This window comes from Rhea americana, unplaced genomic scaffold (assembly GCF_003343005.1).
Source record: "Rhea americana isolate MKP2758 unplaced genomic scaffold, rheAme1 scaffold_12, whole genome shotgun sequence".
In the NCBI taxonomy this organism is placed as follows: domain Eukaryota; kingdom Metazoa; phylum Chordata; class Aves; order Rheiformes; family Rheidae; genus Rhea; species Rhea americana.
In genome coordinates, this window is record NW_028185261.1 from 1,131,383 (window position 1) to 1,155,461 (window position 24,079).

The 24,079-nt window shown below is 37.4% G+C and overlaps 1 protein-coding gene across 1 annotated transcript in view; it reads right to left on the reverse strand.

Annotated features, from left to right (window-relative positions):
• Window positions 1-1,456: 1,456 nt before the first annotated feature.
• COL3A1 (collagen type III alpha 1 chain) overlaps window positions 1,457-24,079 on the reverse strand; it is a 54,108-nt gene continuing 31,485 nt past the window's right edge. Inside the window, exons 14-51 of the mRNA XM_085321690.1 lie at window positions 23,553-23,597; window positions 22,811-22,864; window positions 22,206-22,304; window positions 22,037-22,081; window positions 21,819-21,917; window positions 20,969-21,022; window positions 20,731-20,838; window positions 19,464-19,517; window positions 19,244-19,342; window positions 18,210-18,263; window positions 17,764-17,862; window positions 17,535-17,588; window positions 17,369-17,422; window positions 16,778-16,831; window positions 16,357-16,410; window positions 16,089-16,133; window positions 15,900-15,998; window positions 15,688-15,795; window positions 15,128-15,181; window positions 14,059-14,112; window positions 13,901-13,954; window positions 13,224-13,277; window positions 12,680-12,787; window positions 12,544-12,597; window positions 11,966-12,019; window positions 10,334-10,495; window positions 10,108-10,215; window positions 9,020-9,127; window positions 8,594-8,647; window positions 8,297-8,404; window positions 7,602-7,655; window positions 7,379-7,486; window positions 6,104-6,157; window positions 5,786-5,893; window positions 4,887-5,166; window positions 4,160-4,347; window positions 3,725-3,967; window positions 1,457-2,605 (exon numbers count right to left, since the gene is read on the reverse strand). Of these exons, the coding sequence (XP_085177816.1) occupies window positions 2,459-2,605; window positions 3,725-3,967; window positions 4,160-4,347; window positions 4,887-5,166; window positions 5,786-5,893; window positions 6,104-6,157; window positions 7,379-7,486; window positions 7,602-7,655; window positions 8,297-8,404; window positions 8,594-8,647; window positions 9,020-9,127; window positions 10,108-10,215; window positions 10,334-10,495; window positions 11,966-12,019; window positions 12,544-12,597; window positions 12,680-12,787; window positions 13,224-13,277; window positions 13,901-13,954; window positions 14,059-14,112; window positions 15,128-15,181; window positions 15,688-15,795; window positions 15,900-15,998; window positions 16,089-16,133; window positions 16,357-16,410; window positions 16,778-16,831; window positions 17,369-17,422; window positions 17,535-17,588; window positions 17,764-17,862; window positions 18,210-18,263; window positions 19,244-19,342; window positions 19,464-19,517; window positions 20,731-20,838; window positions 20,969-21,022; window positions 21,819-21,917; window positions 22,037-22,081; window positions 22,206-22,304; window positions 22,811-22,864; window positions 23,553-23,597 (3,432 nt within the window). The 3' untranslated portion in view covers window positions 1,457-2,458. The remainder of the gene's footprint in view (window positions 2,606-3,724; window positions 3,968-4,159; window positions 4,348-4,886; window positions 5,167-5,785; window positions 5,894-6,103; window positions 6,158-7,378; window positions 7,487-7,601; window positions 7,656-8,296; window positions 8,405-8,593; window positions 8,648-9,019; window positions 9,128-10,107; window positions 10,216-10,333; window positions 10,496-11,965; window positions 12,020-12,543; window positions 12,598-12,679; window positions 12,788-13,223; window positions 13,278-13,900; window positions 13,955-14,058; window positions 14,113-15,127; window positions 15,182-15,687; window positions 15,796-15,899; window positions 15,999-16,088; window positions 16,134-16,356; window positions 16,411-16,777; window positions 16,832-17,368; window positions 17,423-17,534; window positions 17,589-17,763; window positions 17,863-18,209; window positions 18,264-19,243; window positions 19,343-19,463; window positions 19,518-20,730; window positions 20,839-20,968; window positions 21,023-21,818; window positions 21,918-22,036; window positions 22,082-22,205; window positions 22,305-22,810; window positions 22,865-23,552; window positions 23,598-24,079) is intronic.

A 24,079-nucleotide genomic window follows, 5' to 3' on the forward strand; every position in this document is an offset into this window, starting at 1 on the left:
CAAATACATCAGTAATCACTCTTGGTTAATAATTTCTACTAATCAGAGACTTGATGAGCGTTTCTTAAAATAAATAAATAAATAAATAAATAACCAACCCTCAGTTTTAAGCTCAAGTAATTGTTACCAGTCACTCTCTCACATATAGTAGTATTGAACATTATAGAGGCTATTTCTGCTTGGAGGATTAAGAGCAGGTGTTTCCAATGCATTTTTCTATCAGCCAACATTCTTAGCAGCTGTTTTTGTAAAATTTCAGCTCTAATCAAAAAACTTTCCAATAACATAATTTATGTCAGAAGAGTATTATTACTTACATGTAATTCTCATCTTCCACAAATGGCAGCTATTTTTATCATTAAAATGTGGGATTTCCTGGAGGAATCAGTATTTTTTATGAGTCACTGGCATTGCTATTCTGTTATGTTATATTAAGTACAGTCATTTCTGTCCTGAGATTTTAATTTGTGCTGGTAAGGGCTCCCCAGCCCCTCATTGTGCTGGGTCTGTGTGGGGCCAGCTGAAACCCATATTGCCAGAGCAGGTCAGTGGCATGGCTCAGACTCAAGTCCAGGGCGCTTTCTCAGAAACAGTAGTCCTCTGCCCATTTTTTTAGTGTTTAGGCCAATCCAAAAAATACTCTCAAAAAATGCCTGACCTATAACCATCAACAAGAGCCTTTAAGACTTGGAATTTCCACCCCTCCCCAGTATTTGAAGTGCTTGTTGATCTTGTAGAGGGGCCTTCATCACCCGGGGTTCTGGCATGCTCAGGGTGGTCCTGACAGGTAGGGGCAGATTGTGACTCACTCTGTTGCGGGAAAGCCTGTGTTGTCCCTACTGGCGTTACCTACCAGAGGGGGTTCACAGCAAGGCTTCTCCTGTGCCCCAAGCTTCTTTCTTCTGGCCTGAACTTAGACACCGCCAAAAGTACTGAGGTGATTGAGGGCCTTGCCTTGAGGGTGCGCTAAGATCTGCGGGTGACTTAGTTGTGCCTCTCCTGTGGCCATAGACAATATCAAGGTGATTTGATTGGCAGCTTTGTCTCAATGGTGGTGCCTCAGGGCAAACCCTGTAGCAGACCCTTAGGCCATTTAAGCTGTCATCTGGAAAGAGAGCAGCCTGCTTATTTAGATCAAAGCAGGTATTTTGCTGTTGTTGATGATGACATCTTGTATTCCCTGCAAATAGATCTGTTCAGGTACATGGTACTAGTTTGGGTTTTGCTGTCAGAGCTGAATCCATGAGGCTAGTCAGAGRACCTCAGTGGGCCTAAAAAGCTGAGCTGCTGGAGGGAGAGGAGTAGCAAGTAAGAAAATTTCACTGTATGGTGCTATAAACTGCTTCCCATTTGTCAAGTAAAATTACCTTAGAAAATCAGTGAAAACAGTGCTAGTGTTGTGGCCTGCCTTATACAAATAGCAAAATTAAAAAAGTACATTTTATGGAACAACAAAGAGTTTTAAAAAGATATTTTATTATGTGTCTCTGTAAGGAATAGACCAACAACCATATAAAGCTTACAAAGATGGTTAACCTTCAACACTACAAATGTGTTAACGTGACAAAAGTAGTTCACAATTTTGCACCTTTATTGACTTTTACAGAGTGAAGGGAGAAGGTTCTCAGATATGACATGCCAATAACCTATGACAGGAGACATTTACAATTGCTGTTAATCAATCTTTTATTTTTTTTAAAGCAAGTCAATAACCCTGACTTTCAGAGTTAGGAGTGAAAAATACATTAGCACCATCATATTAGTCTTTTACACTTCCCTAATTTTAGTGGTCTTGACCAGCTATGACAGGAAAGTAGAGAAGCACCTTTGATAACAAAGTACAATCCAACAATAAAATTATGGTGACTGTTGATATTAAGGTATTTAAACTCTTAAAATACACTGTACTTTTTCACAACTAATTAGTACAGAAATACACAATTTTGTACCAAATGATTCCACTGAATTGATCAATAGGTCCAATGTGTTTTGATTGATTTGTTTCATTTTTGGTGTGAATCATCAGACACATCCCAGTTTCTGTCCATGTTGAGGTAGTTGAAACAGGGAAGTCTTTCTAGCTTTATGGACTGCATCTTAGCAAGGAGGGCAAACTTTGGTACTGGGAGCAATCAGTGCTTTGTAAATTGGCTAACATTCAACTACTAGAACACAGTGTTGTTTTATTGAGTGTTGAAGTTTTATTATAGCACCACGGAGACATGTTTTGAAGATGGAATTTGGTAAAAAAAAATACAGCAAAAAGCATTTTTTATTGTACTTTGTGTAATAGCAAAAAAATAACCCTTGATATCAAATTAATTTTCCCCAGAAATTTCGTTAATAAATAACTGGGATGCAGATGGTCACCTGTACTAGCTGACAAGGTTAAAACAAAGGAGCACAGTTGGAGTGTGAATTTGTTTGCTGGGGTTTCAGAAAGAGCAAGATCTTTGATTTATAAGAAGCAGACTGGGCCAATGTCCACACCAAATTCCTGATCAGGACCACCAATATCTATCGGTGCAATATCAATCACAGGCAACCTCATTGTCTTGCGTGTTCTGTATTCAAAGACAGTTTTACCCCATTCGCCAGTGTGTTTCTGTGAAATTAAAAGAAAAAAAACATGTCAGGAATTGGCATTGGGCCATATGGAAGTTACTGTACAGTTTACTGGATTCCATGCTTGCTTTTCCTGTATAACGTGCTCTTCTCAGCAATGTGAAAACTTTTATGTCCATTAACTCCTTAGAAATGAGTGTGTTTATAACCATTCTTCATTTCTGGTCAGCCACTGGACCTTTTATGTGGGACGTTGTGGGGTTCTAGCCCCTTGCAGTACAGAAAAGATGTGGGCAGCAGAGTGCTCTGGAGCTGTGCCAGTGCTGACTTAGTATTGAAATAGACTGTGTGCTAGGAGATTGCAGAGATGGTTAGTCTCTTTGGAAAGTGGTTTTGCTTCCAGGGAAAAGTGGTAGCAGTAATGAGGTAGCTTTTCATGTTCATATTAAAGAAAGAAATGGCCATAAAGTAGATGCATTCGTGCATCCTTAAAATGCAGTTTTTGCAATATATGGCGGTGTCTGTTATGCATTTGGAACTGTGTACACCACCATTTGCAATTTCTGCTTCCTGGTGTTTATTTGTTTATTATTTTTTTACAGAAAAGGCTGCAGATACTCCTAGACAAGCATGTTCTTAGATGTTACTGTTTCTTTTCGGTACTTTCTGCTGCGGTAAGCAAGACACGGTGACTAGCAATGCTCGAGGCTGAAGAATAACTCATTTTGCCCCTTCYCATAATCATCACCCATCTGACTGGTTTGAATCAGGTAGCTTTGATTTTTTTTTTTCTTTTTTTTCCCCATAGTAAAGGTGATTTACCTACTACTGTTCTTAGTTCTAGARTTGAGATGAGTTAGGATCAAAAAATGGTCACTGTGACTTCATTGTAGGCCTCTAACTGACAGGCACAAAAGGAGGAGATACATAAAGCACAAATTTAAATAGGAGCTCACCTCACTTTCTACTGTTGCAACAAGAACCACACTTCTGGTGTTACAAATTTAAATAACCSCAATTACCTAAGATATAATGTCACCCAGCAACTATGTCTTTTCTTTATCCAGGTCATGCAAAGTGCTGTCATTCATTAGTCAGGGTCTAGTCCTCCAGAGGGAATTAATTATTAGATTATCATCCTAAAATCTTGTTTACTTACAGTACAGCCATCCTCCAGCACAGCATATGTGAATTTGCTGTTTCCTTCAGCCTTGATCTCGCTCTCCACAGAACTCATCAGTTTCAGGGCTTTTTTAACATTTCCACTAGCTTGATCCATGTAGGCAATGCTGTTCCTGCAGTGGTAAGTGATGTTCTGGGAGGCCCGGCTGGAGAGGATCCTGAGGAATGCCAGCTGAACTTCTGAGACATCCTCTGGAAGCTCAGGATCTCCATAGCTGAACTGCAGAACACAACACATAAGCGAGAGCTTTGATTTAGTCATGTCTAGGGACTGCTAGTGTAGTAACTATTTCACCCACTAAATATTAGCATGCTTGGATTCCAGAATATTGCTTATTTCTTGGTAAGTTACAATGTAGGCGAGTATATGTACTACTCTTTGGGCTGCTTACTGTGGTGGTGTAGTTCTTACCTGGAAGCCTCCGTTCATAGATTCTCCAAACCAAACATGTTTCCTTTCACTGCTTTGACTAGTCCACCAGTTCTTCCTTGGCACAGTGCTGGGGTTAGCGCTGAGGCATGTCTCGCCAGTTTCCATGTTACAGTATACTTTAATAGCGTCCATCTTGCAACCTTGGTTAGGATCAACCCAGTACTCKCCTATGGTGAACAAAATATTGAAAGGCTTACTACGTTTGGAGAGAAATTCAAATGTATGATGTGAGGCTTATCTCTTTTCCAGATTCTTGAACCAAATCAGGAAGTATATTATTTTTGACAGAAGAGGTGCCATAGAAAAGAGAACGATGATATATATACAAATAAATAAATAGGCTCATTTGAGTAGTGTAAGGTGGCTGACACTTAAAATAAATATAGAACTTTTTTTTTTATAGTTCTTATCCAGAAATGGATTTAAACATATATTTACTTATAAACATATAAAGAGTAAAATTGAAATCTGTGCATATACTATGTACATAATCATTTTAAGCATGAAAGTGTGCATATACTATGTATATGCACAGTCACTTTCATGCTTAAAATGATTATGTCTATCATCTTTATCGTGGCATAAAAAAAAWTCCCAAACTCAAAATGTTCTTATAGCAGATCTCTGCATTCCAGTATTTAAGACAATATTACTCAGCAAAAAATCAATTTCTGCTGCCATTGGTATAAATAAAAACCTAACATACCACTCTTGAGCTCAGGATGGCAGAATTTCAGATCTCTGCAGTTACGAGCAGGATTCTTCCGTGATCCATCAGGACTAATGATGTTTTCAATCTGGTTGTTAATTGATTTCATGGAAGATATAATGTCACCCAGGTTGATCTCATTTTCTCTTGGCTCATCTCGATATTCATACCCATAGCCTGATGGACCTTTTTCACCAGCACCCAGGGCAGCCACACCGCCACAACATGGGCCAGGAGGACCAGAAGGACCAGGRAGACCAGGTTGGCCTGGTGGACCCTGAAAAGTAGAGAACAAAATGCTGAGTAAAGATCATAAGTTCAAACTGGCAGTCTTTGTGGACCCTAATAATAAAGCCTATGAGAATTCTCACAGGAACATTTATTTTACTTACTAAATAATACCATTTATTAGGTATGAACATTTGTTAGAGATCTTGTCTTTCTGGACTTTTGGAAGAAAAAAGAAACTTTTTTCACCAAAATCCAGAGAATGGCCATTCTTTGGCTTTAAAAGAAGTACTATAAACTATGCTAACRACCTTTGTAGTGTTGGCTTCCCTAGAGGAGTGTGAAAAACTGTATCCCTGTTCTGTAGCTTCTAAGACAAAATGGGAGCCTGTGATCTGAAGTAAAGGGTTCCTGCTTTCCCATTGTCAGTGGAAAAGGTCAGTGATTATGTGGAACTAACTCAAAGTCCAGTAAATCAGTAGTTACACTGAGCTWTAACCAATTTGTATTTTTTCGACTTGGACATGATGGATAGATAACTCCTACCACAAACGCAGTCTCTGAAGCACAGAATGCTCTGAGGGAGATAGATATTTAAATGGGAGGGAGTCCTATTTTTAATGAATAATGTCTAAAGTATTTAAGTGGATTGTGCACAGTTTACTTACTGCAGGGCCACTTTCACCTCTGTTACCACGTGGGCCAGGAGGACCAATTGGACCTGGATAACCACTTGTACCATCTTTTCCAGGGGGACCAGCTGGTCCTGGGGGACCCTAGAAGAATGGTGAACACATATAGTATGGTAAAAATAGTTTATCAGATAATCTCAATTTTAGAAATGCTTTATGAGAGATTTCAAACATTTCTGTATGATTCAGGTATCAACTGTTTGCTTTTTCTTCAGTAGTTGCCTGTTAAGATTGTATTTTTGTGTGCAAACATTCCGAATCTTACCGTTACACCAAGTAGGGAGTTTTTCTTACCCTTGCACCTGAAGCTCCTGGACTTCCAATTGTACCTTGTGGACCCAGAGGTCCCTGTGAAGAAAAGATAAGAAAGAAGTCATACACTTCTAGGTTTGCTAGTTTGCTGGATGTACCTTAAATAAAGGCAATGAGAACATCTTTAAAATTATATAAAACACATCATTATAAAAGATTGTAACAGACATGAGAGAGAATGATTGTCATTCTTTAACTAGAAAAATTATCAACTGTTCTGTAAATGAAAAAATATTAGTAATGGCTGTCATTCAAAATGCAAGAAAGCCAACTGACTTTAACAAGCTTTGGATGATATCTTATCTTCATAGGAACTATACTCTCAAAATGMTGCAGTTTTAATCATATCAGCTATTTAAAGAATTTGGCAAGCATCAATATGTTTAAAAATGCATTAAAAATGCTGTTTTATTTATGGATACACCATAAAGAASTAAATTGTATATTTAAAAATGGTTAATCATATCACTCACTCATAATGTAAATGAAGAAAAATTGGCAGATTTCATTTTATTTTTGCTATAAACAAGACAACAGAGTATTCTGTGTTGTTATACAGGTTGGTAYTTACAGTTAACTTCCATCTTTTTGGCATCACTGATAGAGTACTAGAAGACTTTTTGCTTCTTGATTCTCACTTTTATGAACAGAAGTGATGCTATTAATTCTTTTCAGTATAAATCCCTCTTTAAATTTTGACTTGTCATAAATAGCTGTGGTGTTCCTGTCTATTACCATTCAATTATTTTAGGTATTAAGAATTGTTCAAAATGGTAATATCTTTTTACAATTCAGTTGTTCACGAAGTTTACAATTTCATACCCATTTTGCACTAATTTTAATTACTGTAAATGATCCGTGACAAAAGAGAAATATTTGGACTGAGTAGATTTTTCATAAATTTAGATGTCTTCTAGCATATATTTTTCATAGACATAGATATTTCAACCCCTACTTCTATCTTTTACAATTTAATCAGGAATACCCTATGAAAATGAGTGTAAAAGAATGGTTGTTCCAGTCAAAGAGAGAAGTGTGCTTCAAAGAGATTTTAGAAAACTCAGCTTTAGCTTCTAGCAGACTCTTTATTCATCCTTATTTTAGGTTGATTCAGGGAATCTGGTCTTCTGGATACATTTGACAATCAAAATACACAGGTTCCTCAGTAAATTAGCTAAGTCTAATTAGGTACCTGGGACTCAAACCACAGAAGCYAAGAGCACAACTGTAATTCTCCAAATAATGCAAAATACTCACAGGAGGACCAGGGAGGCCAGGGGTACCAGGAAGTCCTCTATGACCCTTTAGGCCATTGCTGCCTCGTTCACCGGTTTCACCTTTATCACCACGAGGACCTTGAGGACCCTTTAGGAGTAGATTTGTAATAAAAGCAATATGTAAAGTAGTAAGAAAAAATACCTAAATAGCAGGAAATAGTGACTATATGATATCAATCACAAATACTTTAAAAAGGACTTACAGCAGGACCACGAGCACCAGCAGGACCAGCAGAGCCAGGAGGGCCAGGTGGACCCTGTGACATGACAAGAATAAGGTGGTTGGATAAGAATAAGATCAGTTGCCATTGGCTAGATCACCTTTTTATTTCCAGATAAGCAGTATGGTCAAAGCCTACAGCTGTCCAGAGGTGAGGGGGAGTTTCRCACACTAATCAGTAAAAACTTTAGCCAATTTAATTTTCTACCAATGTTCATTTTACTCTGCTGCTTGTACACACCAAAACATACCTCATGTGTATGACACCTACTTCTTTTTCTGTGAGGTGCTCACTGCTCAGACTGTGCTGATATCAGCATTTATTGGAAATAACTTGAAATCTTCCGAAGTGCTTAACTCCCTTAGTTACATAAAAGCTTGTACTGCATAGGCATCAGATGGGATGGAAATTAAGRCAGGACCTTGTGGAATGATGTGCTTTTAGGCATCCCAAGAAACACGTGGGTTTTGAGCTTAATCTCTATATAGTTATTAGCAATATAGACTGTGATGTATTTTCCCTTAGTAGTCTTGTAAGAGAGGTCCTCAATGCCAACAAATTGTGACAGTAACAAATAATGGTAGCTGACTATTCCAAACTTATACTGCATGAAATGGACTGTGCAGATGAAAGGTAAGTAAAGCAAGCAGTAAGCTATTTGCTTTGGTCTTTCTTACCTGAAATCCTCTTTCACCAGCTTTACCAGGTGCACCGTTGTTACCGGCAGGCCCAGGGTGACCGGGAGGTCCAGGAGGGCCAGGAGAGCCACTTTCACCACGGTCACCCTGCAGATAGATTCATGGTTGACAGGATAAGAAATATAATATTTTATTGAACTAAAGCATAAAGTATATATTCAGTGGAGCTTAAGAGATGCAAGGAACAAGTCATGTGGCACAGAATTATTTACATATCTGGATATCTCTTTGTAACATTTTTTTGGCAATCTAAAGATATTATTGGTGGTTCCTTACTTTGCCTCCTGGGGATCCATCACGTCCAGGCAAGCCATCTGAGCCAGGGTTACCCTGGAAAAACAGGGTGGTACTATTAGTTTATTTATAAGATGAATTAGCAATAGATAGCTGAAATAATGCTCATCAAAGCAAGAGCGTTTTCAGGAAGAAAGGAGCTTGAGCAGCCCATAAAAAGCATATCAGACATGTATTTTGTAAAAGTATGGCAGGGCAGTCTCTTGCTGAGTTCCAAGTGAGACACAGACATGGTCCACAGGTTGTAAAAGRTACAGCAGAAATAGGCTACGCCAGCTTACGTGAGAATGCTTACGTTGTCTATCATGCATTTCAGGGAGGCTTTGTGAACCTTAAAGCATATTTACTCCCTGATTCTCCCATATGTAATTCATAGGCCAGCAGGAAGATTCTAAGACATCCACTTACATCTCTACCAGGTTCTCCAGGTAGACCTCTTTGTCCAATAGGACCCTGTGGACCAGGAGCACCACGTTCTCCTGGAGCACCATTGATGCCTGGTTTACCATCTTCACCCTGAACAAAAAGGGAAAGCATTTCATTGCAGATAATGTACTTACTTACTTATAAAAATGCSATCCTGCTACACAGCGCAGATTAAATAGGCAGTGATCACAAAGGAGCCCCAATATTGTGAAGGGCCAGTGTGCCTTTGGTGGTAGTGAGTACTTGGAATAAGGAGAAAAATTTGGCCAAGCTGGTTTCTTTCTTGTTTACACTACACACTCATGACAGCTACAGGTACTTTTTCCCATCCTTGATGTTGCACACACTTATCTGGCACACTATTACATACATTAAGAGGGTTTCTACATGAACCATTACTTAATATTCGTGTGATACCTTTGAAGTTCCTTATTGCTTTGTTAAATACAGAATAATGAGCAGGTACAGTCACTTGTTATGTGCTCAAAAACAATGGCCAAAGCAGTTAACAAAAAATGCCAGTCTATCACAATATTCATGATAAAATAAAACATGCCACACATCTTTTCTTGAGGGAGGTGAAAGTATTTTCATATTTGGGTTATAATAAATATACGGGCAAGATATATTCTGAGGAATAACCAAAGATAAACAACAAACTTACTTACTTACTTACTTATTGAAAACTTATCCCAAGGAGAGTTAATGAGCAATTACTCTCTTAATATAGCTGATATGTTTGTTTAAGATATAGTTCTAGATAATCTGATCCAAGAATTTTGGTAATTCTCATATACCACACCTGGGGGTTACTGGATATTTTACACCTTGATTTTATGGGTAGAAACCCAAGTAACTGTAAATTCTATAGTCTCTGAAATAATTCAGAAGAGTGATCAATTTTCACTTATCCAAAAGTCTGATGAATAAAAGAGATTATGAGCCTTAAAAAGTGCCGCACATTCATTACTCTTTGTAATGAATCCAGACTATTTCTAGCAGTGGAATTATTATTTTTTTTTTTTTTGCATCAGCTTTGAGGATAATAGAGTCAATAAAGGCACTCTCACCTTTGCACCTGCCATACCCGCTGGACCTGCTGGGCCACGCAGGCCTGGTAAGCCTGTGTTACCACGGCCACCAACRATACCTTGAGGACCTGGTTCACCTGGTGCTCCCTGTTTAAGAAAAGGTCAGTTCTATTAATACTCAGTCAAGCCTCTTTTACCTTCTTTTTCTTGACAAACATAATCACAATCTGTTGGTACAGCAGTTGCTGGATAGACAGGTACATACCCTTTCTCCCCGTGCACCTGGTGAGCCTTTTTCACCTGGTGAGCCAGGCTCGCCTCTTGTTCCAGCAGGCCCCGGACTGCCAGGAGAACCAGTGCTACCAGGGGGTCCAGGAGGCCCATCCTTGCCTGCAGGCCCTGCATTGCCAGGTGGACCTGGATTACCCTAAWTTTTTTTTWAAAAAAAGAAGAGAGTGAGCAAATCTTCTGAACCAGTATCACACGCTTACTAGTGTTGATTGTTCTTCATGAGAGCCAGCCAGACTTCATTCATTACCTAAAGGAGGATATAGGGCCTAATCCTTAGGCACTCAAATCTGATTTGGTTTTATATAGGTAATTAATCCCTTCACCTACTGCTTTTAAACCATTTTTTTCCTTCTCCCTAAAGTTTGGATACATGGTTTTCATAATGCAACAAATACACATTTGGGATGTCCGATGTTTTTAATTTCCCCATGCAGGGGAAATTCCTTATCCAGGGCTCTGACACAGATACTTCAAATAGTAGCAGTCCCAGCTCATTCCTGGAATCATTCATGCTGGATACCCCTATGTATCCAAGATACGCTTTTAAGGTGGTGTCTTAGACATGTGCAGAATGAAATGTTTTTCATTAAAACTCTTAGCTTAGCCAATCTATGGAAGGAACTGCATTGACTTTAATAGTACCTTAAATAAAATTCCTAGTTTTCTTATTGTTCATCAGTACTCTAATTTGCATCTGTCTGTAACTATCAGACAGAAAATAAAAATCTGTTTATTCAAATCTAAAAGAAATTTTCTTATTTCATATCTCAGTGTTACCATACAACGACAGAGCAATTATAATTTTTATTTAAAAAARTGTGAAAATCCATTGTAGTCTTTGTCCTTTCTTAAAGGAACAAAAATCAGTTTCTGATTTTTTACTATTGTTAAGTAAGTAAGTGAAAAAATAGTGTATGTATGTTGAACAAACAGGGATTTTTATGGAACAGCTTTTCTTCACAAACAGATAATGTATAAAATACTGGAAATAGTTGATGTGTAAGCATTCATTTTTATAATAGGGCACTGTAGAATAGACACATAGATTAAACTTCATCTGTGGACTACATTACAAGAAAGGAACTTTCTGCACCTTATTCTTTTTAAACAAACACCTCTGTCTTAAGCTAACTAAATCTTATGCTGTCTCATTCTCCAGACAACTAACATCAATCTCAATAGTAATCTACAAAATGTAGTTTTGAAGACTGTGTCAAGGCAAGACCCTGAAATAAGTATTTCTTGCATCATGAAAGAGCAAGGAGAAAACAGGATGTCTGTGACCAACAGAAAAACAACAGGACCTGATCCGAATCCCAGGGGAGCTAGCAGAAGACACTAACTTCCATGAGCTTTGGAAAGCAAATCCTATGAGAAAAAGATGTACCAAGACAGTAAGTGAAAGAATTGCTGTTCCAGACAGGATAAGAGGAGAGTAAGCCTGCCTTGGCAATTTCTTTTTTCCCTACAGCCAAATAACATAGCCAGGATACTTTTGCTTATATTGTATTCCTGTCAAGGTACATACAGCTTTTTATAGTTTAATATATTAATATGTTTAAATGTATCTGCAAGGTAAGAATAAAAGAGTGCCAAGACAACTTACATTGTTACCAGGGGGACCAGGTAGACCACGAGCACCAGGGAAACCAGCAGCACCCTATAATATAACAATGATTTTAGCTGTCAATTTCTGAAGAGCAGAAAAAAAAAAGTGAACAAATTCATATGCATACAAAAGCTGACTTTGGATTATATTTAGTTGTTTTGCATAGAATCTGGTTTGCATTTCCTGGACCTGAACATGAACTTCAAAACCGTAATTTTTTTTTGCAAAAGAAGGTTTCGTATGTCCCTCAAAGGTGAACTAATGGGCTCAGAGAAACTGGAAAAGATGGTGCACAGATCTAATAACATCTGTTGAGATCCATTTTTTGGCTTCATGTCATTATCCCAAAAGTGATTTTGCACCTCACTCACTCACTTGTATTCAAACCAATGGAAGCCAGATCACTAAATACCTCAACCTTAATTACTCCATGTGGAATACTTTGATTATTCTTGAACACTTGAAATTACTCTTGATTAAAGTCACTGAAGCTCTTGTGCCTCATTCACAGCATGTTTGCTGTAATAAATAGAGCTATAGAAGACATATACTAAGTTAAAGAAAGAGACACTCACAGGTCCTCCAGGAGATCCACGTTCTCCTTTTGTTCCTTGGGGACCAGGTGGACCCTATATGGAAGGAAGCAGATWCAGTAATATGACTGAAGCAGTCTCTCTTCATCTGTAGCACTGAGGAACAGCAAATACTTACTGGTGCACCAGGACCACCTTGGGGACCTGCAGCTCCAGGGGGTCCAGCCTCTCCTCTTAGACCAGTTGGGCCTCTTTCTCCTTTCCCACCAGGTTCCCCATTTTGGCCCTGTAGAAAAATTAAAACACATAAAATACATAATTTATTAAAAGTCTGCTGAGATCATACTGCCATCCTTTAGTGTCCCTTATTGTGACTCAAAAATTGCAGACTATCCTTATGGTGAGAAAACCTATTCAGACACTCTTGTCATAGATACTTAACCGTAACATTAAATTTGAATGTAGTTGAACTCTATTGGTCTGCCAGCACGGGAAGGGAAGGGAAGAATAAAGAAATGTTGCTGTATGTGTGACCAGGCACAGAAAGAAAGAGCAACAAATGTAGTGAATGTATGTAGTAAGAGTGTAAGGTAAATTGTGTTACAGCCAGTCTTTCTAAGATGGAGCTGAATTTAAGAGAAATGAAATACAACTGATAATCACATTTAATTGCCTTTAAGTATTCATACTCAAATGAATTAATTAAATGTATTAATACTTACAGGAGCTCCAGGAAAGCCAGCAGGTCCTGGGAGACCTTGTTCTCCTCGTTCACCCTATGGAAAACAATATGCCAATGATGGAAAATGTTAGAAAAACAACTTTCGCATATGAAGTTTGAGCACATTCTCATGCATATAGCTGAAGTTTGTCATATCAGCCTYTGGAGGGAAAAAAAAGAACAGTTGCTCCTGAGCTCTATAAACTGTTCAGTAATTATTTATTTGACAATTATCTAGTGTGTGACAATCTGATCTCAATTATAGCTGTATAAAAAGGCTCAGTACAATCTGCAGTGTTCCCCATACRCAACTCAGATTGCTATTTTACCAGTTTGAAGTATAAATATAGCAGTATGGTATTTTTAAAAGTTTCCTTAACTATAAGACAGAAATGAAACAAACAAACAGACATCCCTCTCCTCTGTTTGTGAACACTGGCTCCAATTCCTGCCCTGAACTGCCACCCTAGCACACTGGTCCCTTTACAGCATTAAAAGCATTGATTTGCTGAAATTCTTAGCATCTGTAAATCCCAAGAGTCAACGGGAGCTGAATGTACTTTATCTTGAACTCAAGCTGCACATGTTCTTGTTAGAAACAATTTACACAACTGATGTCTGCGCCAGGCCAGAGGAGCTGTGGTAAGGTTATGACGGAACAGAAGTACTCTTACTTACAGGACCGCCACGTGCACCCATTGGGCCTGGGGCGCCTGCTGGACCAGTCTCTCCCTGCAGGAAACACAAATGTTTACTACATGTTCTTTTTCTTCCAAGGGTACAGTCACCAACGTAACTGTTTAAAGCATCATACATCACTATAGAGGATACTTTACCTTATCTCCAGGTGGGCCAGCAGGACCAGGAGGGCCGATGGGACCTACATTACCCTACACAATTAAAAAATAACATATTTTGTATCAAAATCTGACAGTGTTAATTCATCTATTTGGTCAATTTAAACATGCTGCTAAAGATATTTAGGGGAAAGTACATCTACAATGCCACTGTGTTATTCCACTCTATATTTCAGATTGCTACTTTGAGATCTACTGTTTTGTGATGTGAGAGATCTCTGAATGATTTCTCGTTATTTTTTCTCCATGCAAAGCTGACCCATAGCCACAAAGTCATTCATTGCTCTAACTGTCATACATACGTAAAATACATACAGCTCTCTCTCTCTCWCACACACACATATATATCAAATATATAACGTGCTTTGTATTTCTTCAGGATGGTTCAGTCATCTCTTGGCCAACTCCTTGATTTTCTTCTTGAGAATGTAATATGTATCTTATACTTTGAAACCCATTTTTTTATACTCCAAATCAAACAAGATGCTTTTTTTTATATTTGTTGTCCCTCACACCTTGTTAGATATATGTCTATATTTTAAGTGTGTATTTTATATGTAAATATTATAAGTGTGTGTGTGTGTTTGTGTATATATATATATACATATATATATATATATAAATATATATAGTATACTGTAGAAATATGCTGTATGGGATTCCTTATAAACATCATGTGTTTCTGTGCTCCACTACCTCCTCAGTCAACTGGATTAAGGAAGCTAGGAGCATTTTGCCTACTTTTATACTGGTGCTTTCTCGCCCAAACTCTTTCCCACTGTATTGTAGCATTCCACTTGCAAAATTTTATTTTATCTACCCAGCATTAAATCTATACCCAGACATAATCACAAAAACTATTATTAAATCTGTTTTTTGTTTACAAAACCAAATATGTACCCCCCTCAGAATGAAATACAATGGGATTAGTACTTTACAGCACCTAGATAGATAGATATTTATTCACTATAAGTAAGTTTACTCATGTTGTAAATGTATACTATGTGAAGCTGATTCATGAATTGTGAAATCTTCAAGGACTACTCACTCTCTCTCCTCTTGCACCAGGAAGGCCATCAGCACCTTTGCCACCAGGTTCTCCCTATCAAGAATAAGACAAGGAAARAATAAAAACAATGCAGCAGAAAGCATCCTAAGAGTATCACAATAGCTAGAGTTTATTACTGTGGTCACACAGATCTAAAATTGAGGATAACATTCTGCCCAGTATTCAGACACTGAATTCTTTGATGCAAAAAAACTCAAATTAATTTGTAAAGATGTCTATACCACGGGCATGCAGTTTGTCATAAACTGCTATCATTGTTTATTAGCCTCTTTGGAACTGTTTTGATTTACCCCTCAAAAGATCTACCATAGTAAAGACATAGAATAGCATTTATATTCTGGTTTAATACATTTTTTTTTGAACATATATAGTCCACATATCACTGCTAAATCAATAATACTTCTGCACAATYAGCACCTCTGCAATCTGGCCAGAAAAGAACATGTAGCAAATGCAGTACATATTGTGGAAAGCTAAAACRGAGCATAAAATTAGCAGCGTGTGTCCATGCACGCATGTGTGTGCATGTGAATTGTTACCTTATCCCCTTTTGGTCCAGGACTTCCAGAAGCTCCTCTTTCTCCTGGCATTCCTTGTAGGCCAGGGAGTCCTGGGCCTCCAGAAGCTCCAGGAGGTCCAGGGGGGCCCTAAAGAGGACAAAAATTATTTAAAAACTTCCCTCCAAAAAGCAGAATGTGAACCTAAATGCTGCACATGATAATAGGAATGTATGCAAGTCTGTTGTTGGTACCTTGGCACCTTCTGAGCCAGCAGGACCTGGCCCACCTCTTGCTCCTGGAGGTCCCGGAGGACCCTGTGCACCACGTTCACCTGGAATACCATTTTCACCCTGCAATAGCAAAACATGTTACTCTTTGTTCTCAAAAGTTTTTAGTTTGTTAATTCATCTGTATATTTATAGAAATGTTGTATAAATTACCTTAGGGCCTGGGAATCCAGGTCCTCCAATTTCACCTTTTGGCCCCTGTTTATGAGAAAATAAACGTAATTCATCTATGCACTTCACATCGTAATAAAACTGCACTGTGGTTGGCACCCTGTTTCTCTCATCTCTTATCCCTTAAAGTAGAATTGTCTGCTCTGCAGACTACTGATTGCTGTCTGAATCTGGAAAGACAGTCTGGGAATAACTATCTTCCATGTGCTTTTCTTCTCTTTTTCCAGTGTAGAAAAGACATACTACTTACTGGTTCTCCAGGCTTTCCATTCTCTCCAGCTGGTCCTGGTCCACCAGGCAATCCCTAGATGAAGGAACAGTACCATCTTGTAAAAGTCTATGACATATGGATATATATGCATTGTCCTAACCAGCAAACTTTTTTTTGACATATAGAGATGTGTATGTAATTCAATCATCTAAYCCTTACAATGGAAAAGACTCTAATTTGATAGCCAGAGGTTTATGTGACATAATCCACCGAGCCAACCCTCTTATCTGTGATTATAAAATACTAGGCAATCAATTTTGTCAATTGGTTAAAATGTCTGTCTTACATCAAACTACAACAACATGGGTCTTAATCAGATATTTAGATGTCTTCTTTCTTTTTTTTTCATTAGTTTGCTTTAAAAAAAGTCAGAAAGCAGTAAACAACAAACATAGAGCACCTGGAGGCCGGGTGAACCTGATGGTCCTGGTTCTCCTCTCTCCCCAGATGCACCCTAGGAGGAGACAAAAGGAAAAAAAAAACAAAAAACCATTTGACAGCATTTGAACATATTAACACTTTCCATCACCTCTACTTTAAATCTCCTTATCTCAAATGGAAGATAACATTGCACAGTTCTAAATCCTAATGTATCTTGGTGTATTGGTATGTGCTCTTTTCACTCTAACCATTAGATATAATTCAGCTTAGATGTTTATCTCACAGGAATACTTGACACTAGTCTGAACTGCTAGCTCTGACAGAGCTGAAAGAAAGCACTGTATATCTTGATATGAAAAGCTGTAAATTGACATTTAATTTCAACTTACAGCAGGTATATCTGCCTCAGTTTTCTCATAACAAAAGTAGTGAGTATTTATTTATTATTTATTTATTTATTAAAAAATGAGGAAGAAGAGCTCTACTWTTTCTGTCCGAGTAAAAAGAGATTTCCATATTTCAGAAAAAATATTTTTTCCACAAAATTCATAGGTGATARACCAGCTGGGAAATAAATGATGATTGAATCTTACTAGAGTCTTGCACTTACAGGAGGTCCAGGAGGACCTGGGAGTCCAACATCTCCGTTCTTGCCAGCAGGACCCTATAAAAAGTCAAAATTACATTGTAGTTATGTGTTGATATCATTTTTATGCGACTGACCAAAAAAGGATATTCTGCAATACTACTGAAAAGAAATGATTAATGAAACTTACAGGTGTCCCAGGTGGTCCACTAGGGCCTCTTTCTCCGTTCTTGCCTGGTGCACCCTTACGAAAGAGAAGGATCATATTTAAAACACTTGTTCTAGTCAGGACACAGTAATTCAAAGCTGCAGCACCAGATTGTTCCACTGTAGAGTTACATCAACTTATTTTAAAAGTTGATCAAACAAACAACTGTTTGTTGTGATAAGCACAGAAGAAGTGGAGAAATCATACTAACCTCATTTCCCTTAGGGCCAGGGAAACCCATTACACCTGGTTGACCACGTGGGCCTGCTGGGCCAGGTGGACCAGTACGGCCAGATTCTCCCTGATGACCCTGGGATAAACAGAAAAGAAATGAAGACATAGCATCCATTAGGCGAAATACATGAATATTCATGACTCAGTGAGCTAAGGCACGGTCAGGCTAGCAAAACTTCCATTCAGAACGKGTGTGTTTTGAATTTCATCTAAGCTCTTCTGTATACTCGATTTCAAATAATATTAAATGACAAGATTTACACAATGCTATTATCATGAGAAAGCACATAAAACGCTTTGGTAATTAAAATAGAAAAAAGAGACAATGAATCTGACTGTGATAACATGATGTCATGCAGATGCTGTGGGACCAGGTAAGGTCAATAGGAGGACAGGGATAAAGCATTTGCACTGTGTACGTACTGGAGGGCCAGGTTTCCCATCACTTCCGGGGCTTCCTGGAATTCCAGGCAAACCCTGCAATTGAAGGAAAAAAATATTATTATTGTTCATTTTAAAATGCGTATTATTAGGTCACTGTATATAAAAATATAAATATAAATATTTTAATTATATGCCTAGTTTTAAGCTCTTCAATAAAATCCTCCTATTTGWGGGAAAAAGTAGAGAAAGCTAACAAATTCATTTGCTATGTGTTCTTTTCTTTCTCTTAGATAATCAAGGCGTCAGACATTAACCAATACACAAAAACTCCATTGTTTTATTATTTGGGAAGACAATTCATTACAGATGGGAAAATCAGGAATGAAARTTTTCACTGTCCTTCTAGTTAAGAACAACACATATGTTAATAACATATTTTTAGTAACTTGTTTTATATTCTTTATGTTTTTAAAATGTRATTATTTTTGTTACATTTAAAAATTTATTCATTTTCATTGCCAATAAAATCTTGTTTAGCTCCCCAAAGCCTGTGTTCAGAATCAGTAACTGCTAACTTTCAGATTTAGATGTGTTTGTTGTCAGCATTTGCTAATTCTTTGTATACCTCACAAAACATTATTACGTTCTATACCTATTATACCATAGATTATTTCTGAAAATTTCTGAATACCTTTTATGAAAATCTGTAGCCAATCAACATATTTGCATTATAAAAAATAAAATTTGCTAAAATATAAATAGACTATAGGGAAGATAATTCAATGATAATTCGCATTATAGCCATATTCTCATGATAGTGCATGGCATATTAGGAGAACTGTGGAACATGTTCAGCTCCATATAAACTTTCTGCATCTACCTGTGACAGATGTTCTCTGAATGCTCCATGCCACTGCATGTTTATTCATTACACTATGAACATATGGACTTTATTTAAAGGAGGCAATACTGTCACTAGAAAATTTTTTAAATTAGATTTATCTGATGTATTAGCTCAGATCAGGAATCTCTAACAGTATTTGTCAGATTTTCTCAGAGAAATTCTGTCTTACTCTCATTCCTGGAAGACCTGGGCCTCCATCTTGTCCACGCTCTCCTGGAGCTCCTCCTGGACCAGGAGGACCTGGGCTACCACGTTCACCTGCAGGACCCTAAAAAACAGACATTGAAATTCACAGCATGTAAATAGGAGTCATATTGAACTTGAAATTGTCCATTCAAATTAACATGRATTTCACAGAAGTTTGGATGTTATTAGAGGAAGACTCATACCTTTTCACCTGGAAGTCCATTGCTACCCGGTAAGCCACGGAAACCAGGGGAGCCCTGACAAATAAAATAACAAAATAAGGATTGTAGGAAATATGCCGTAGGTAATGGCAACTATTTACCTTTAGACATATTACTAGGAGAATTAATGGAAGAAATACATGAAAATGAGATTTCACTTTGGTAAGAAAGTCTAAAGATTTTTTTTTTTCTTTTTAGATATAACCCTCCTATTGAAATCATAAGCAGTCCTTCATTTTATTTCAACAGGCACAGCATTAGCTACTTTATTCATAAGTAGTTTTAAAATTCATACCAAAAATAAAACAAAAAATTAAGTCTTGAAGAATTTTCTTCTAATTCAATACTGAAAATAGGTACATTGTATTATTTTAATAATTATATTTACTATCTTCATTGCTAAGTAGAAATTTTAATAATAAAATTTAATTTGCAGCTAATTTATATTTTTAACATGATTTATTTGTTCACTGTGCACCTCTGCTTTCCTAATAGCTTCTAAAAATACTGAAACCAATTATTACAATAGGAGTTATAAATAAGTCAGTTCAATTTCATTTGGTCTGGATGAGAACAGAAAATTAAAATTTGTATGATGTTATTGCTATTTATCTTATTCAACAAATCAATTAAAAAATTCCTTTGTGAAAACACACTTTGCAAAGTTATTGATTCTACCATCTAAAAACCAGTTGACAACAAAGACATTATTGACATATAAGACCTCTTGGCAAAATCACCATTATTTTATTTAAAATGTATTGACAATAAACATACATTCATATAAAGACAAATCTTGAATGTACAGGAATTTTATTTTCATAATTCAATTCTTCAGAGCTGAAATTTTGTGATTATTCAATTTTTGCTCTTTGTATTATTTAATTGAAAGAAAGTACTTCTGAAAGCTGTATATAAATTAAAAAAAATTTTTTTGATCTCCTTTGTAGATCTCACATTACATGATTCCTTTTCAGCTCAAAGCTTTACATATGAGAACCAGTTATTTAAGATCACTGCTTCCGCACCAACAAAAAATGAAATTATTTCAGTCTGAGGCAGAATCAAGCTGTGCATTTCAGATTAGGAACTAATTTGGAATTTTCCCAAGTTGAGTGAAGTAGTTTCACATTTGTCCAAACCACATATAGAGCCAATTTTTCCTTAAAGTACTTTGAAGACTAGATTTTGATATCTCCTTATTAATTCAAAATGTATCTATTGTGCAGCATCCGCTATAGTGGCTTACCCTTTCTCCAGGTGTACCAGGGACACCGTTCTGGCCTGGTTCACCATTTGCACCTCTTTTGCCTTCTTCACCAGGAGGTCCAGGAGCACCTGGGATGCCATTTTCACCCTAGCAACAACAGCAATCACAACACAAGTAAAGTTAGAAGTCTTCAAAACTCCTGGTTTTGTATGAGGGAATGACTGAAGATTCAGGCTTCCTGGGAAGGAGTATCTGAATACATTCTAAAATCACTTACACGCTCTCCTTTTGGGCCTGGATCTCCTTTTGCACCGTTCTTACCAGGTTCTCCCTAAACAAGAGAAAAATCACACTAAAATTATGGATTGCATTAAGATATTATTCTAGAGTTATTAGAAAGTGCTCTTATATTAACAAATAGATACAATATCTTTCAAAGTATTAATTCGTTTTTATTGCTTTACTCTCTGCAACAGGATTAGCAGACTTTAGTTGATCCTGGATGTGGAATGTATGATGCTCTTTAAAAATGCAGTCTAGAAAAGAAAGGATGAGATCTTAAACACGACTACATCAACTGAGTAAAACTTTAGGTGGTTTTTGAGTAGTTTCAGAAATCAACGTGACTTTTACTTGAAGTCACAGAGTGTTTCTCTAAGAGCGAGCTTCATGTGGTGTAAAGCTGTCAGGAGAGAGTATACTGGGGTAAATGGCAGTATAACAATATGTACAACTATCGTTATCTGTAGGGGGCTATAAACTAAGGCCCATAGGAATTTATAAATTTAATTAGGTGAAACTGGGATTTTAAAATGACAGATTCTGTTCAGGACAGCCATTTTAGGCAAGTTATTTTGTTGTGTTGTTCTGATTTAGTAGGTAACAGAGGAAAGCAAATAAATCTTACCATAGTTACATATTACCAAAATACATATCAAAATACAAAATAACATATGAAAGATAAGTATGTTATATATTTATGGAAATAATTACATATCATTATTATAAAATAATTTATTAGAGCATCTCAAATGAACAGGCAGATTCAATGGTGTTTTTTAATGCTATCAGAACTTCTTCCGATATATCTCTTTGTATGACCAGTGTAACGAATATTAGTGACTCACCGGAGAACCTTTTGCCCCAGGACTTCCACTTGTACCTGGAGGACCAGGAAGACCACGGCCTCCTGGCAAACCAGGAGCACCAGGAATACCAGAAGGTCCCTGCAGAGAACCAAAAGGCACTAAGATGAACAGAGCATGGCATTGATGGATTCTGCTTGGTCAGAATAGTAACCCTAACCCGCAGTGTAGGAAAAGACAGTGATACAAAAGGTACCCACCATTTCACCCTTGTTGCCAGGGCTTCCAGCTCTTCCAGGAGGACCCTGAAAAATAAAGGAATAAATAATTAATGCTGTTAACCTAATGTCCTTAAACCAAAGGATTCATAGGGCTTTGTGAAGAGCAGCTGGCAAGRGGTCTCCAAGTTCTCAAGTGATGTTTACGCACCTGAGGCCCAGGAGGCCCAGCATGACCTTGAGGACCAGGTTCCCCTCTCTCTCCAGGAGTACCACTAGCTCCCGCAGGACCAGGAGGTCCAGCTTCACCCTATGGAAAAATAGTGTAAGGAGAAAATTAATGCATTTCAATCTTGTCTCCAATGCAAACAGCATTAGCTTGTTAGCTTCATTGCTGCTTCCTCTCTTGGGGCATCTTTGAATGGTTCAGGAAAAGGGCTGCTACTACAATCATCTGAATGCAAGGATCAGATAAGCATGGCTTGCATAACACTGAGGTATGTTTTATTAATGCATGCCAGAGAGCACATGCTGCATATTTCCTCTAATTGCTGAAAGTTCAGTCAAGCTCCTCCTGTAAGGTGACATAAAGCATGGGTTCTACCACTTAATTGTGTTTTGGGGTGGGTACTCATAGTGTGATTAAGATAGGCTTTGTCTCATGCTGCATAGGAAAATACATCATTTCTAGCCTTGCAAACACTGCAATAGCAGCCAGAAAAGAAGACTGCACCTAGTTAAGAWGTATAGCAACATAAACTGGCTAACTAGAGAAAGGAGCAAATCCTATATTAGAACATATCTTTAGCTGGATACCTTAAAACCTGGAGAGCCTGGAAATCCTGCAGTTCCAGGGGGACCTGGGGGACCCTTAAAAAGTGAAGGAAATACTATTAATGCAAGAGGTAAAAGCCATATGGAATTAATCTTAAGTTTAAAAAAGTCTGATTATGAGATTTTTCTCTGAATAAGGAAGCACCTGGCAAAATGGCAAATATAAATCATGCTGTAGAAGATGAAGTTTGGCTAGTCTTAAAATATCACACCTGCAAGTTAGTTACCCTGACTTTTATGTGTTTGGTTCAATTTCTGTGTTTTAAATTTTAAAAACATGAAAAACATCATTAAAGAGATAAAGTTATGAAAAATGGTCAAAATTTGATTTTAATTATAAAAAAAGAAAAGGAAGCCAATATAGCTGTTACACAGACAYATGGACACACTCATGTTTCTGGGCACGTGGAAAATGAAAACTTTTGCCCATCTCAGGTGCTTGATAAGTCCATTGAAAACTTGATCTGTGTAGACAATAGCCACTTTCTTCATCAGTAAGTTCTCTGAGAATGATTTAGTTTTGCATTTATGTGTTTTCTGATTTACAGTGTTAAAACTGTCTTATTTTCAAAGTACAATTCAAGTATCTTAACCAACATACTGTTATGAAATATAGTTCAATAAAATGCTTATTCCTAAACTAAAGCATGTCAAGTCTCAGGTTTGCTGGCACTACAGAACACCAGCTAGAAATAAATAGTCAAACAATAGTAAGTCTTCTTACAGGTGGGCCAGCTGCTCCTGGAGATCCATCTTTGCCGTGGGCACCCTATGGGAAGAACACAAGTTGCTGATACAAAGCACTCTCCTTGGACACTTTAATGCCCCTGACTCACAAATCATGTTTCTGAATCTGTACATTCCCATTTACTTTGCTAGGRCCCAGAGATTCTTGAACTGTGAAACTCTAAAATAATAATTAACTAAATATTACTGAAGGAATGTCCATGAYCTTACATGACTTGCACTCTAATGATGAGACAGCATGACGTAATAACATATTCGTATCAGATTTCTTAAGTAAATAATGGTTACAAAACAACACCTGTGAGATCAGTTCCTAAGGTKTAATATATAAGATCCAAATAGATGCCGTATATTTCAGAATAAGTTATAATTCACACGAAAACTAAAATTTCACTCCAAGAAMCTAATAGTGTCCTGATTCAAATCCTGTTGCCTGTCTTGCAAACATGTCAGATCAAGAGGTCAGCTACTCCGGGTACAGAGTGCTTGTATAAACAAGTTGCT